At 58.0% G+C, this 13,177-nt stretch overlaps 1 protein-coding gene across 12 annotated transcripts in view; it reads left to right on the forward strand.

Annotated features, from left to right (window-relative positions):
- Nucleotides 1-12,748, forward strand: part of BCAR3 (BCAR3 adaptor protein, NSP family member) — a 282,166-nt gene extending 269,418 nt beyond the window's left edge. For 11 of the 12 annotated variants that reach the window (XM_051857484.2, XM_070078017.1, XM_051857483.2 and 8 more), the window contains 5 exons: nt 2,438-2,553; nt 6,317-6,488; nt 9,251-9,362; nt 9,531-9,743; nt 12,124-12,748. In XM_051857484.2, the coding sequence (XP_051713444.2) occupies nt 2,438-2,553; nt 6,317-6,488; nt 9,251-9,362; nt 9,531-9,743; nt 12,124-12,305 (795 nt within the window). In that variant the 3' untranslated portion in view covers nt 12,306-12,748. The remainder of the gene's footprint in view (nt 1-2,437; nt 2,554-6,316; nt 6,489-9,250; nt 9,363-9,530; nt 9,744-12,123) is intronic. The other variant, XR_011390567.1, reaches the window with a different exon arrangement.
- Nucleotides 12,749-13,177: the final 429 nt, after the last annotated feature.

Consider the following 13,177-nt stretch of genomic DNA (forward strand, 5'->3'; position numbering starts at 1 on the left):
CCAGCAGCCTAGACGGGGCCACTGGGGAGCTGGAAGCAGGCACCGGGCGGCATCTGGGCCCCATGTTCTGGTTCGCACCCGCACATGGAGCCCAGAGCTAGTGCCCAGGAGTGTCGTCAGGATGGTGGGTAGGTGGGCCTGGGGGCCCTGGAGGCTGGCGGCCCCACGGTATCCAGCCCTCAAGCCCAGGGCCCCCCCCACCCTGCCAGTGGGCGCTGCTTGGCCTCACTCTTCCACGTCTGGATTCTCCCACCTGCTTCTCTTTGGCTGTAGCTAGAAATGGGCCCAGTAGTTAGGAGCTTGACCCTCGACTGCATCAGCTACAGGCCCCTCGCTCCCCATCTGTCGGACAGAATCAGCTACCCAGGCGGTCGCTGAGGATGGAGGGTCACGCCCTGAGTCTCTGGCCCAGAGTAAGCGCCAAGGTTTATTAGTGTTGTGCGGTCAGCCCTGATGCAGCCTCTGCTGTGCAGTGGGGGCGTGGTGCGGAGGGGCAGTGACGCCGGAGCTCAGACCACAACCCCGGCGGGAAGCCCTCTGCAGGGGTGGGCACGGGAGCTGGGGGGTCCCGGCTAGGCTTGGAGATGACTGAGATACATGTGGAAGGCAGACGCACCCCATAAAGCAACTCACGGGAGGCAAGGCATGGGCATGCGCAGAGACTCAGATGGAAAATGCCATGGGGGGAGGGGTGTTCTGGAGGGTTCTGTGTGGGGAGCAGAAGGTGCGGACGGGTGGGGTGGCTTGTTCCAGGATCCTGCCTTCTAAGCACTTTACAGGCCAGGTTGGGGTGGCCTCTAGGTGCACGGGTGCCGCTCTGTGTCCTCTGTGCCGAGGGCAGTGGAGCCGGGCAGCCGCCTTGAGTTCTCAAGGTCCCCTGGCTTGCAGGAAGGACGGCCCGGCAGTATCGGCCATCAGGGCTGCCTGGATGAGCAGGGTGGGGCAGAGCGAGGCTGGAAGACCTAACGGGGGCACATACTGCACCTGCCCTGCCGGGTCCAGCTCACAGGCAGTGCTCTGTGGTGCGTCCGCCAGCCTCACAGCCCTGGGCATTTCCCAGGGGACTGGCTCCAGGCCCTTTAGTGCGAGCTCGCTCAGCCTGGGGCGGCTCGGCCCTGGAAGGTGGCCTGGAGGTGGCACGCCTACACTGAAGGAAACCGCATAGGAGTTTCTCTCTGTCCGAGGGGGACCACAGAACGCCTGCCGGTGCTCCTAGAGTGGAGCAGGGCCCACGGCGAGCCTTTCGGTGAGCTGCAGGCTTTGGAACCTCTAAGAGGCGGCAGCTGTCCAAACAAGTGAGGCCATGTGCGTGGCCGCCGGCCTCTGGGGTGTGCGTCTGCACTGCCTCGCCAAGGTCAAGGTGTAAATCTCTCCTGAAATCCAGCCAGAATTCTTCCCGCCTCCACATGGCCCGTGATCCACAACTGGTGTTTTCTCATAGCCCTTGGGGGCCTTAGGGTCATTTGAATCCTTTGCAAGGTCCTGAAGAAAGGTGGCCTTGGCAGTTGTGTCAGAAAAGGGGCACAGGAGAGTGCACTGCGGGAGATCTGTGTCCCGTCCTTGGTCTCCCATGGGCCGGCTCGTTCCCTGGGCCGGACGGGACTTCCTTTGCTCTACTACGGAAGCTCCTCTGCTTGCCTGCCTGGGACCACGCAGTGGAGGACGGGGGAGAGGGAGGGCTGCCCTGTGCCTGCGGGTGGCCGGGCTTGGCTAGTTGCCTCCTACATTAGTCGCATTTAGAGACACGCGCCTTGGGGGTGACGCTTCCGCAGAAAACGTGGTCACCTGATACCCGATTCCGTTAGCCATGGCCCCACGCTACAGTGGAGATGGGGAGAGAGCCGGCTGGGTTGCACTTGGAAGATTTTCTTCCAGGGAAACCTCTGGGGAGGAGAGGGTGCTATTGTGACCTCGGGTTTCTCATTACTGCACCGGTCTGCAGGGCTTCTGCTGAGCTCAGGGCGTGGCAGGCAGCCCTGGCTGTCGGGGGGAGGGGGGATCCCCAGCGGCAGCGCCCATCGTGGAGGGAGCTTGCACAGGATTCCGTGTCTCCCCCGCAGCAGCCAGCCCTGCACACACGCGGCCCAGCCGTTGGCTGCAAAACACTGCAGCATGATCCAGCCTGCATCACACAAAAGCTTGCAAAACAGGATGGTTGTCCAGCTGAGCAGAGACACTTAGCAAATCCGCAGCTGGGTTTCTGCGTGTCCCCGGTCCTTCCGCCCCTGCCTGGGTTCTATGTCAGGGTATGAGTACAGAAGCACCCCAGTCACGTGCAGGAACCACGGTTCCCACGCCATTGCGCATAAAGGGCTGCAGCCAGCCTGGGTGCCCCCACCCCACCCCCCCGGCAGTGGGCTACTTGTCCTGTGCCACGTGCACGGTCAGGGTCAGCCCACTTCGCCATCCCACCTTGCCCACCTCCGGCTCCCCGCAGGTTGCCAGGATACTTGAAGTCTCAGAAGAGACAAGGAGGAACATGGGCGTGAGCTCGGGGCTGGAGCTGCTCACTCTGCCGCACGGACGCCAGCTGCGCCTGGACATCATTGAACGGTGAGCGGTGCGTCCTTGGCTTTCCTGGCCCTTACAGCTGCTCGAGGGTCTCTGAGGGACAGGGGGTGCGGCACAAGGCCCCAGGTGCATCTTCTCGGAAGCCCAGGCCGGAAATTCCTGGAGATGCAGAGACGGTGCAGTGCGAGTTGGGCAGAGGACGTGTTCCTGGAGAGGGTGGCGAAGGGAGCAGCCTTGCCATGCCTGTGGCCCCGGGGCCAGCACGCACCTCCCAGCTTCCCAACCACCTGCCGCCCTCGGCCCCACCCTACGTGGGGAGCCGCGTGCTGCCTGTGTGCCTGCTTGTGTGTGTGCGTGTTGTCTTCTTGAGGTTTACCGGGATTTGAGGAATTCAGTGGAAGTTTGTGGGAAAGGCTGGGAAGAACAGGCCGAAGGGTATTTTCTTTAGGGTGGACCAGTGAGGGGTCAGAGGTGAGGGGGTTTTGGCCCTTGGCCCCCTGGGCCTACAAAGTCTTCTCTGAAAAGCCGGGGCCCTGGGTGTCCATTAAGTGCACCTGGAAGGGGAGGGTGAACATTTGGGAACGCCTGGGTTCCAGTCCCGGTTCCACGCTGACACTGGCTTCCTGCTGACGCACACCCTGGAGGCAACAGGTGATGGCTGTGGTCCGAGAGAGAGAGAGAGAGAGAGAGAGAGAGAGAGAGAGAGAAAGATGTTCTATCTGCTGGTTCACTCCCCAGTTGCTCACCAATCCAAAGCCAGGAACCAGGAGCTTCTTCTGGGTTTCTCACACAGGTGCAAGGTCCCAAGGTCTTGGGCCATCCTCCACTGCTTTACCAGGCCACAGCAGAGAGCTGGATGGGAAGTGGAGTAGAAGGACTTGAACTGGTGCCCACATGTGATGCTAGCACTGCAGGCGGCAGCTTTACCTGCTACGCCACAGCGCTGGCCCCAAAACCGGATTTTTATGTTGCCCCGAAGTCTGGCCTTTTAGACACATACACAAAGTTGTTATGGGCAAGACTGTCTTGTTAAGTTTCCTGTTTTCTCAGCCAATGTCCCTGGTCTCTGGGTCAGTGTGGTGTCCTGTCCCGTCCTGTCCAGTTCTCTGCAATGGCAGAAATGGTCAACAGAACTGGCCGTGGCCAGAGCCATGGCATGTGTCTGCTGGACTCTGGAAACGTGGCTAATGCAACCGGGAAGTTTTTGATTCATTGGTGACTGTGTCTGGAGCCAGCAGCCGTGCCGGGGCTCGTGGACGGCGGAGCTGAGCCGGCAGCCTCCAGAAGCAAGCGCCGCATTTTGAATAACCTGGGGCGACGGGGCGGACACAGCTGCTTTTGCCTGTGTGTCTGTGAAGCAGATACGCGGCCCCAGTGTCGCTGCTGGCCTCGCCCTCGGAAAACACCGAGCGGCGGCCTCGCAGGTGGAAGGGCACGGAGTGGCCCTGGTGACCTCGTTCAGACACACCCGTTGTTCAGAGCCTTTGCGGAACAGATCCAACCCTTGGATTTCCTGGTCCTCAGACTTCACTACATCCTAGCCTCGCGCGGCACCCCTGGTTCCTCTGGGCCCCTGGCGCCCCCTTAGTTGTCCTCCCCGTGTCCCTGTGACGTATTTCAGCTGGAAACGCCCCAGCTGCCGGGCCTGAGGCCTGCGAGCCTGATTTGAGCCACGTGCTCAGGTGTGCTGGGATAGGTGGGTTCTGGGCCTGGCTGTGCTGAGCAGGTCTGGGGCTTCTTCCTCGGCCATTTTTTTTGACTCCTGCTCATCAGCATCTGGTTCTTTTCTCTGCCGATTGCTGCCTGGCTGGGATTTCGCTCCTTAGCTCATTTCCTGTCTCAGGCCGGTGTGTGGGATCTGCCTGCTAGTGCCTGGGGAGTGATTTTATGGAATGACAGGGTGTTTACTGAAGGAAAGCCAAGGTCACAGGGGTCCTAAAGTGTCCAGTGGCGTGGCCTTCTTGCCATCTGAATCAAATATAAAATGACCCTCACGCATCCCCGCACAGCAAGCTGGAAACATCCTCCCGGGAAGGCGAGCGCCTCCTGGGGCTGAGCACGGTTATCCCACGGCTGACTCGCCCGCCCGCCCGCCCGCGTGGCTGCTCGAGTGGTGCACCCAGGAGGCTTCAGGCAGACGCTTGGAGGAATGAATGACACAATTGCCCTCTTAACCGCGGATGTAACATCAGGTCTTAAAAAGGAGCAGAGAACCTTCTGTGAAGGGCCATTAAGACGTAGGAAGGAAAAAAAAAAAAAAAAAAAAAAAAGACGTAGGAAGGAAAACATGGAATAATCCATTGAACTCAGGAAAAGGAGCTAACTGCAGGAAAGGGGAAGGAGATGGAGACAAGCAGGCCAGGTGGACCACGCTGCAGGGACATCCAAATGGAAGCAGTGGGCGCCTGCCGCCTGCACTGTTTCTACGCCCACTCAGTTCCTGCTTCTCTACCCCTCGCTCCCGCTCGCAGAACCAGCCACAAAGGAGTGGAGCGGTCAGGTCCCAGCCTATGTATGACCAGACCACAAGTGAGCGCCGTACACTCCGTCCTCAGCCAACAGACAGGAGAGCCCAACGTGAGGCCAGGCCCCCCCTGGGCCAGCAGGAGACCCCGCATAGCCGGGCAGCCGGAGCCTGGAGGGGCGGCCTGGGCTGCGTGTTCTCGGGACAGCGGGGCTGGAACTCCAAGGGTGTGGGTGTGCTAGCAGCTCTGGGGCTCCAGGCACTGGAGGCCTCCGCCCAGCGCGGCACCTCTGCTGGGAAGACGTTTACCTGAGGCGGTTCTGACCCGGTGCTGCCACAGCAGGAAGGAACGGGGCTGGTGTGCGCCTCCCGCCGCAGACTAACCTGATGGGCGGTGGGGGGAGGTGCGCCCTGCTCCTGCAGTTTGGGATGAGAGAAGGGAGGATTGGTAGGGGAAGTGGGTCTGCGTTTTGCTAGGGTCTGGGCCTGGCCCCTGAGGCGGATTCCTGCCCCTTGGCCTCCCAAGTGGGGCCACTGAGTGCCAGCACCATTCTTTCCTCCTTTTCTGCCCCTCTGTGCTCATCCTGCCCTCGCCTCCCAGATCCAGCTCATCCCTTTAAAAAAAAATTCATTCATTTATTCAAAAGGCAGAGCTACAGAGAGGCAGAGGCAGAGAGAGAAAGGGAGAGAGAGAGAGAGACAGACAGACAGTCAGACACACACGTAGGTCTTCCATCAGCTGGTTCGCTCCCCAGATGGCCAGAGCTGTGCCGATCTGAAGCCAGGAGCTTCCACCAGGTCTCCCACATGGGTGCAGGGGCCCAAGGACTTGGGCCATCTTCTGCTGCTTCCCCAGGCCGTAGCAGAGAGCTGGATGGGAAGTGGAGCAGCTGGGACTTGAACTGGTGCCCGTATGGGATGCTGGCACTGCAGACCGGGGCTTTAACCCACTGCACTACAGCACCGGCCCCCGCTCATCTCTTTTCTTCCCCTTCTGCTCTCTAGTCCAGGGGGGCTCAGGGGAGGTGGCCCCGGGCTTCCCCAAGGGTGATGGGAGTGTGTGTGTGTGTGTGTGTGTGTCTGTGGTTTCTTCACTGTGAGGACACAAGGAGACACATACACTTGAGCTGCTTCCCCCGGGTCACACCGCCGGGACCAGGGTTGACCCTGGCCCTGTTTTGGAGCAAACTGCTCTTGACCGCACAGCACGCCCTGCTTGGGGGTGGTCCCTGGGGAGGCTGGCCTGCCGCCGGAGGGGCCACAGCAGGCCTGTTCCTGGCTCACTGCGTGTTCTCCCGGTCCCACTGGCCCCGAGCCTGACCACCTGTCCCTGCCTCTCAGACACAACACCATGGCCATCGGCGTGGCGGTGGACATCCTAGGCTGCACCGGCTCTCTGGAGGACCGAGCTGCCACCCTCAATCGCATCATCCAGGTGGCGGCGGAGCTGAAAGATGCGGTGGGGGACCTCTACTCCTTCTCAGCCATCATGAAGGCCCTGGAAATGCCGCAGGTAAAGCGGGCGTGGGTCGCGCGTGGATGGAAGGGTCTGCTGTCTGCGCGCTCTGCTCCGTGGGTTGTGGGCTGTCCCTGCCCCTCTCAGAAGCCAGGCTGACTCAGGGAAAGCTGCCTGGATGAGGGGGCAACCAAGAGCCGCACCCCAGTCTCTTCTTGGCCCATTGTTTTAGCAGCAGTGGATAACTACTGCCAGCATGCGCTGCCTGCCTCGTGGACAACCTGAGTCCTGGCCCCTCGGAGCCACCCAGCTGAAGTGGGGAGGCTGCTTCCACCAGGCGGGCACCAGGCACCCAGGCAGCCAGGGGCACTGACCAGGGAACCAAGGCATCTGGGAGCTTGCATCTGACAGCCCCTGGAGCGGTTCACCTCCCAGTGTGGCCCGCAGGGCCCCTGAAACAGACACCCGGCCCCCCGCCGGACTCGTAGAACCCCCAGCTTCTTTCTAACCTGGGCACTAGAGTTCATCCTTGACAGGATTGCCCTTTTCACGAAGAGTGCCGAACATGAAGACCTGTATTTGACCTCAGGCCTCACGGAGGGCAGGCCTGCAGCTGTCTCCACCGTCCCGGGTCCATGGGGGGACCTGGAGCCCGCCGACAGCCCTGCGCGCCCAGTCCGCGAGCGGCAACGCCACACTGCCTCCCTGTTAGCAGGGCTGTCTCGAAGCCACCTAGAGTCTCGGGAATCCTGCCAGGGGCTCCCTGCCAGTCCGCCGAGGAAGACGGCCACTGTCACGTGTGCTGCGGTCAGGGTGTGGCAGGAACCGCGTTTCCTCCCACTAAAGCGAAGTCACCTTAAAAACAAGAGGAACAACTTAGTTCCTTTACCAGGAATTTGGCGAGGAGGGGCCCATTCCGATATTAAATTACAGAAATGTGGTGAATATTTCAAGCTTTCAGAATTCTTCAGGTGCATTGAAATGTCACAGGATTGCTATTTGAAATAAGCAACCCATAAATTCTGTATTTTCAGATACACCAATTCCTATCATAGGGGTTAGAATTTTTCATGTAAGTGTTTTTAATCTGCATCATGTCTGCCTCCTGTCATCTGGAACTGCCTGTAATTTTTTTTAAGGGTTTATTTACCAGGGCTGGCACTGTGGCTCAGCAAGTTAAGCTGCTCCCTGCAGCACCAGCATCCTCTGTGGGCACCGGTTCAAGTTCCAGTCCCTGCTGCTCACTTCCTGCCCAGCTCCCTGCTAATGCACCTGGGAAAAGCAGTGGAAGATGGCCCAAGTGTCTGGCCCCTGCACCCACATGGGAGACCCGGATGTGGCTCCTGGCTTTGGCCTGGCCCAGCCCTGCCTGTTGCAGCCATTTGGGAAGTGAACCAACAGATAGAAGATGTCTCTGCCTTTCCTCCTCTCTCTGACCCTGCCTTTCAAAAAAATAATAAACGTAAAAAATTTGTTTAAAAAGCAGTTAGAGAGAGGGAGAGACAGGCAGATCTTCCACCTGCTGCTTCCCTCACCAGACGGCCACAAGGCTGGAACTGGGCCAGGCTGAAGCCAGGGACCTGGAACTCCACCTGGCCTCCCACGCGGGTAGCAGGGGCCCAGGCACTTGGGCCGTCTTGCACCGCTTTCCCAGGTACATTAGCAGGGATCTAGAAGGGATGTGGAGCAGCCTGGACTTTTTGAACCGGTACCCATACGGCAGCACCAGCGCCACCCACGACTTAACAGCTGAGGCTGTGTATACAGCTGTGCAGCCCGGCACGCCCTCTGAGAGCAGTCAAGTGGGATTACATGGTTGCTGCCCATGAAATCAATCCTAGCAGGCAGGGCTTTCCCCAGACCTCCCTGCTCGCAGTGGCTCCCCTTGTGGATTCGCAGCCCTGGAGTGAGCCGGGCCCCTGTTGCAGAAGGGAGTGGTTTCCCTCGCGAGGAGCATCAAGGCGTTCCTGTGTCTTCATGCAAAGCTCCCTGTCCTGCCGCCGCGCGTGCCACCCTCACTGCAAGTAGCAAGAGAGGGCATCCAGGAGATGGGCCGAGCCCCCTCCCACAGCGGGGCAAGGGTTTGTGAGCAGAAGGCAGCAGCGTGGGTGGCCCGCAGGAGACCTGCAGATGGCTGGTGCTACCCTTCTCCCCTCGGCCCATGTGGGAGCTCAGGCTGAGGAAGGCCGTGCTGGTTCTGCCACTTACGGCAGGGGCAGCTTGAGCAAGCTGCCTGGTCTCTCGTGTTTCCTGATCTGCGAGACGAGACCAGAGTATTGGTCAGGATGTCCGTAAATACCAGTGCCCTTCCTTGTCTCGTGGAGAAAACGTGCAGCCTTTATGGTGTGGGAGAGGCTGTTTATTACAAGGCAGTCAGCCGGAGACGGCCGCAGGTGCTGGCACTGTGCGCTCTGGGCTGCGTTCTGTGTAGCTCAGGCAGTGCACAAGGACTCACGTCACACTGCAGCCGCTCCTGGACTCACATTTGCCAAGTCATTTCATGATAGCAGAGTGTCTTCAGGCCCCTCAGTGCACCTGTGGTATATGGCTGCATACAGAGAACAAGGGCTTGTACGGGGTGAGTGCCAAGCCAGGATCAGAAAGCAGAAGTGCACACGTTGAGTTTTAAAGAGCGCTGTGTGCTGGGCTGTTAGAGCAGTGCAGGAGTGTGTGTGTGTGTCGTGGGTGGGAGCATTGTTCTCCCTCTCTCACCCTCTCGCTTTGACAGTTTTACTGTGTGCATTGATGGCTTGTCCCCAAATTTAAGCATAAGGTTTACACAGAGCCTTTTCCCAAACCACCGCCCGCTCCCCTTGCAGATCACGAGGTTGGAGAAGACGTGGACGGCCCTGCGGCACCAGTACACGCAGACCGCCATCCTCTACGAGAAGCAGCTGAAGCCCTTCAGCAAAGTGCTGCACGAAGGCCGAGGTGAGGCGGCGGCGGCGGCCAGCAGGGCCCTCAGCAGGGGACGTGGCGAGGTCCCAGGGAGCTGCAGGGCGGCGGGTGGCTCGCAGAAGGCAGGGGCAGCCTGTCGGCGCCCGCTGCGTTCACTCGGGAAACAGGATGAGCGCGACATCTTTGCTCCTTGTTCTTCAGAGCCCACGTGTGTCCCCCCGTGCAGTGTGTCAGTCCCGCTGCTGATGCCCCTCGTGACCTTAATGGAGCGCCAGGCCGTCACTTTTGAAGGAACGGACTTGTGGGAAAAACACGACCAGAGCTGTGAAATTATGCTGAACCACCTGGCCGCGGCCCGCCTCATGGCCCAGGCCGCCGACAGCTACCGGGCGAACGCCGAGAGGATGCTGGCAGGTAGGGCCGCTCGCACTCCTCCGTGCCGCGATCGGGGTGGGGAGCCGTTAACCGCGAGGCAGGTGCAGGCTCAGGGATTCTGCCACCATGACTGCTGCTCTCTGCAGTGGCCGGCCCCCCTTCCCTGTGCGCTCTCGGGGGTGCAGGGAACAGGGAGCTGTCGTCAGTGAGGAGGCGGAGCCTCCTCTCCACTTCCTGGGCCTGCCTGCCTCTTTCCGTGGCACTGCGCCGCGCGCTCCCCTGCTGAGCATTGGGCACATCCTGGAGTGTTGGGTAAACTCGACTGGGGCAGTGGAGAGCAGCTGTGATAAGCACGTGTTACAGACATCTCATCACAGGCGTGGCCCCAAGGTGTGTGGGGGTACCGGGCGGCGGGTGGGGGCTGGGGAGCACTTAGCTGAGTGTGGTCAAAGACGCAGGGAGGAAGGAGAGAGCCGCCCGTGACTGCGAAAAACCCAGCTCCCGCAGCGTCTTGGCCTGTGTTGCCCTGACTGGCACCCCCGTCCCTTTCCATCGGTTTTCTGGGGAGGGAATGCCAGTCAGAGGGCGCAGCGCAAGCAGAAGCGCTGGGACCACAAGGACCTGGCTAGGGTTTGTGTCCAGTGACCTAGGGCATGGCCGACGGCACAGCTGGGAAGGGCCTTCCACGCGGGACCGTGGCTCAGGGAGAGCCAGTGGAGAACTGGTCAGACCTGGTGTCCGTGGAGGAAGGGTGGAGGCAGAGAGCCCACGGAGGAGCAAGTCCAAAAAGGAGGCCTTCCCCAAGGCGGTTGTCAGGGCTGGGTGTGTCTTCCTCCCTCACTAGAAACAACCGACCGCTAAGCGCTGTGTGGGGCGGAGAGGCCCCTTCACTTCCCCTACAGAAAGCTGCTGCTGCAGAAGCAGACGGCGGACTGCACTGGGTCCGCTCTAGGCCTCAGCCTTGTTTGGTTTTCTCCCTCAAAACTCTCCAGGGCTGATCGGAATAAACACACAGCCCAGCAGAGCCCGCTTTCACAACGCCAGGAATCCCTGTTACGCTGGGTGTTGCCTAACTCAGTCCATTAGGATGGGTTTTGAGGAAGGTGTGCCTTGGGCTGTTCCGCAGCCAGGCTCTGGTGGAATTTCTCAGTTGATGCGGCCACCATGTGTATAGTAAGTTCCCACCGCTGGCAGTGGCCGTGTGAACCGAGTAGGGGCAGGGGTGTGGCTTACCAGGAAGTTGCCAGCACCCAGCTTCAATGTAGGGAGGGATCAAGCAAGCGAACTGAGTGAACAGAAGTCATCAGCAGGCCTCTGGCTGTTCACCCAGCAAGGCCATTCAGGCAGCATCGGGAAGACCAGGCTTCTCCACCCTTTCCAATCACCAGGGTCCTGTGGTCTAGACGGTAGGAACGCACTGAATGACGGAGCAGACTGCTCCAGCATTAACACAGGCTAAGAGCCACAGGACTCTGGCCAGAGGCTTCTCCCTTTAATAGAGTTGCCCGGGCATCTCTGGCCTCCACAGCCTTACTCATAGTAGCCAGAAACCGGAACAATCCAAGTGGCCATCATTGAGTAAGTAAATAGACCGCAGCACGCATCCACAGAACTGGACACTGGTCAGCAATACAAAGGAGTTGTTAGTAACAAGCAGCTCACCCAATAATGCAAAACATCGCAATCTTAAAGTCCTGATGTGTGGTTCCATCCATACCAAACTTCCAGAAAAGGCAGGACAGTAGCAGCGGCAGGCCCATGAGTCACCGTGTGGGCTGGCAGCAAGGACGGACTTCAGAGCACTGCTAGGGAACGCGGGCGAGGGGAGGGCTCCAAGTGGACGGTGTGGTGTGCAGCTGCAGCAGGTGCATCACACACCAGGCGCCACGTGCACTTAGAGCACGGCGCCCCACGGTGGCACGTGCGATTGTCATCCTGTGGTGTTTCAGTGAGTTTGTTATTTCCTCTCTGAAAGTGCTCAGGTCCTCGGGGGTGGGGCTCTGCCCTCCCCCAAACAGAACAGATCCTGTGTTTTGCTTTGGGGGCATTTTTTTTTTAAAGTTCTGAGTGAAAGTGAAGGTCATGTTGAGCCTACATTTTTTTTCAGAGTTTTATCATTTAAAACATTTGAGAGGCAGAGAGTGAGCAAGCAAGTGAGCTTCCAGACGCAGGTTCGCTCCCCAGATGTCCGTAACCAGAAGCCCAGAACTCAATCTGGGTTGTGCACGTGGGCCGCCATCTGCTGCCTCCCAGGGTGTACGTTAGCAAGGAAGCTGGACTGGAAGCGGAGCAGATGCGGGCATCCCTGGTTTAACTTAATCATGGTGTCACAACGCCCATCCTGTTCTGATTGTAAGTTCTTGGTCTGTTTTTGGCACTACTTTTGGGCAGAACTGAAGTAACTTTTTGTTTTGATTAGGTTTTCAACCAGATGAAGAAATGAGTGAAGTCTTCAAGACTGAATTTCAAATGCGGTTGCTATGGGGCAGCAAGGGTGCGGAAGTCAATCAGACGGAGAGATACGAGAAATTCAGCCAGATCCTGACAGCCCTCTCCCGGAAACTGGAGCCGCCTCCTGCGAAACAGGCAGAGCTCTTATGACGCCTCAGGGAACCTCACAGGCTGTTCCAGGCTTCTCCAGGTCCTCCTTTGGGAAAGCTCAGCATCTGATACAGGAATAATGTGCACATCTGACAATACACACGCTTTTAGTATCCACAGGATATTAAATGTGTAAATTGCACAGAGCACACTATTTATGGACTGTTGAAAATTACTACTGATTTTAAAATAATTTATTATTAAGGTAACTATTGCTAATGTTGATCAGCAAATGTAAGAGAAGCCCTAGCTGTGTTGGCTGGCTGCCTTCCATTATTACAGTATTTGATCATTTTAGTTTTAATTCCATCTCAGATAAGTGTAAATAGAAGAGTTTTTTTAAAAAGCATGAAACATTTCAGAAGGTATCAGTTGTATGATATTCTTTAAATGAATATGGATAATGTAAATAGTAATGAATGAAAATATATCTTTTTGTGAAACAGTTGTATCCAGTGTCTTTACTACAAAATAACTCATCTTAATGCAATAATTCTACCTCCTGGCCTCCAGGAGCCAGCCAGGAAGCCCACCTTGTACCACAAATATAATAATTTAAGTTCCCGCCCTCTGAGTACCATTACCCTAAGACTTTCGCAACCACACCAGCTCCCTACTGATGGCCTGATAAAGCAGTAGAAGATGGCCCAAGTCCTTGGTCCCCTAAACCCACATGGGAGACCCAGAAGAAGCTCCTGGCTTCCTATCAGCCCAGCTCTGGCCTTTGCAGCCATTTGGAGAATAAACCAGTGGATGGAAGACCTTTCTGTCTCTCCCTCTCTACCTCTCAAGTAAATCAATAAATCTTTAAAAAAAATTCATGGAAAACAGAATTAAGATAAACCAGCTCTGTCAGAAAACGTAAAAACCTG

Source organism: Oryctolagus cuniculus, chromosome 7 (assembly GCF_964237555.1).
Source record: "Oryctolagus cuniculus chromosome 7, mOryCun1.1, whole genome shotgun sequence".
In the NCBI taxonomy this organism is placed as follows: Eukaryota; Metazoa; Chordata; class Mammalia; order Lagomorpha; family Leporidae; genus Oryctolagus; species Oryctolagus cuniculus.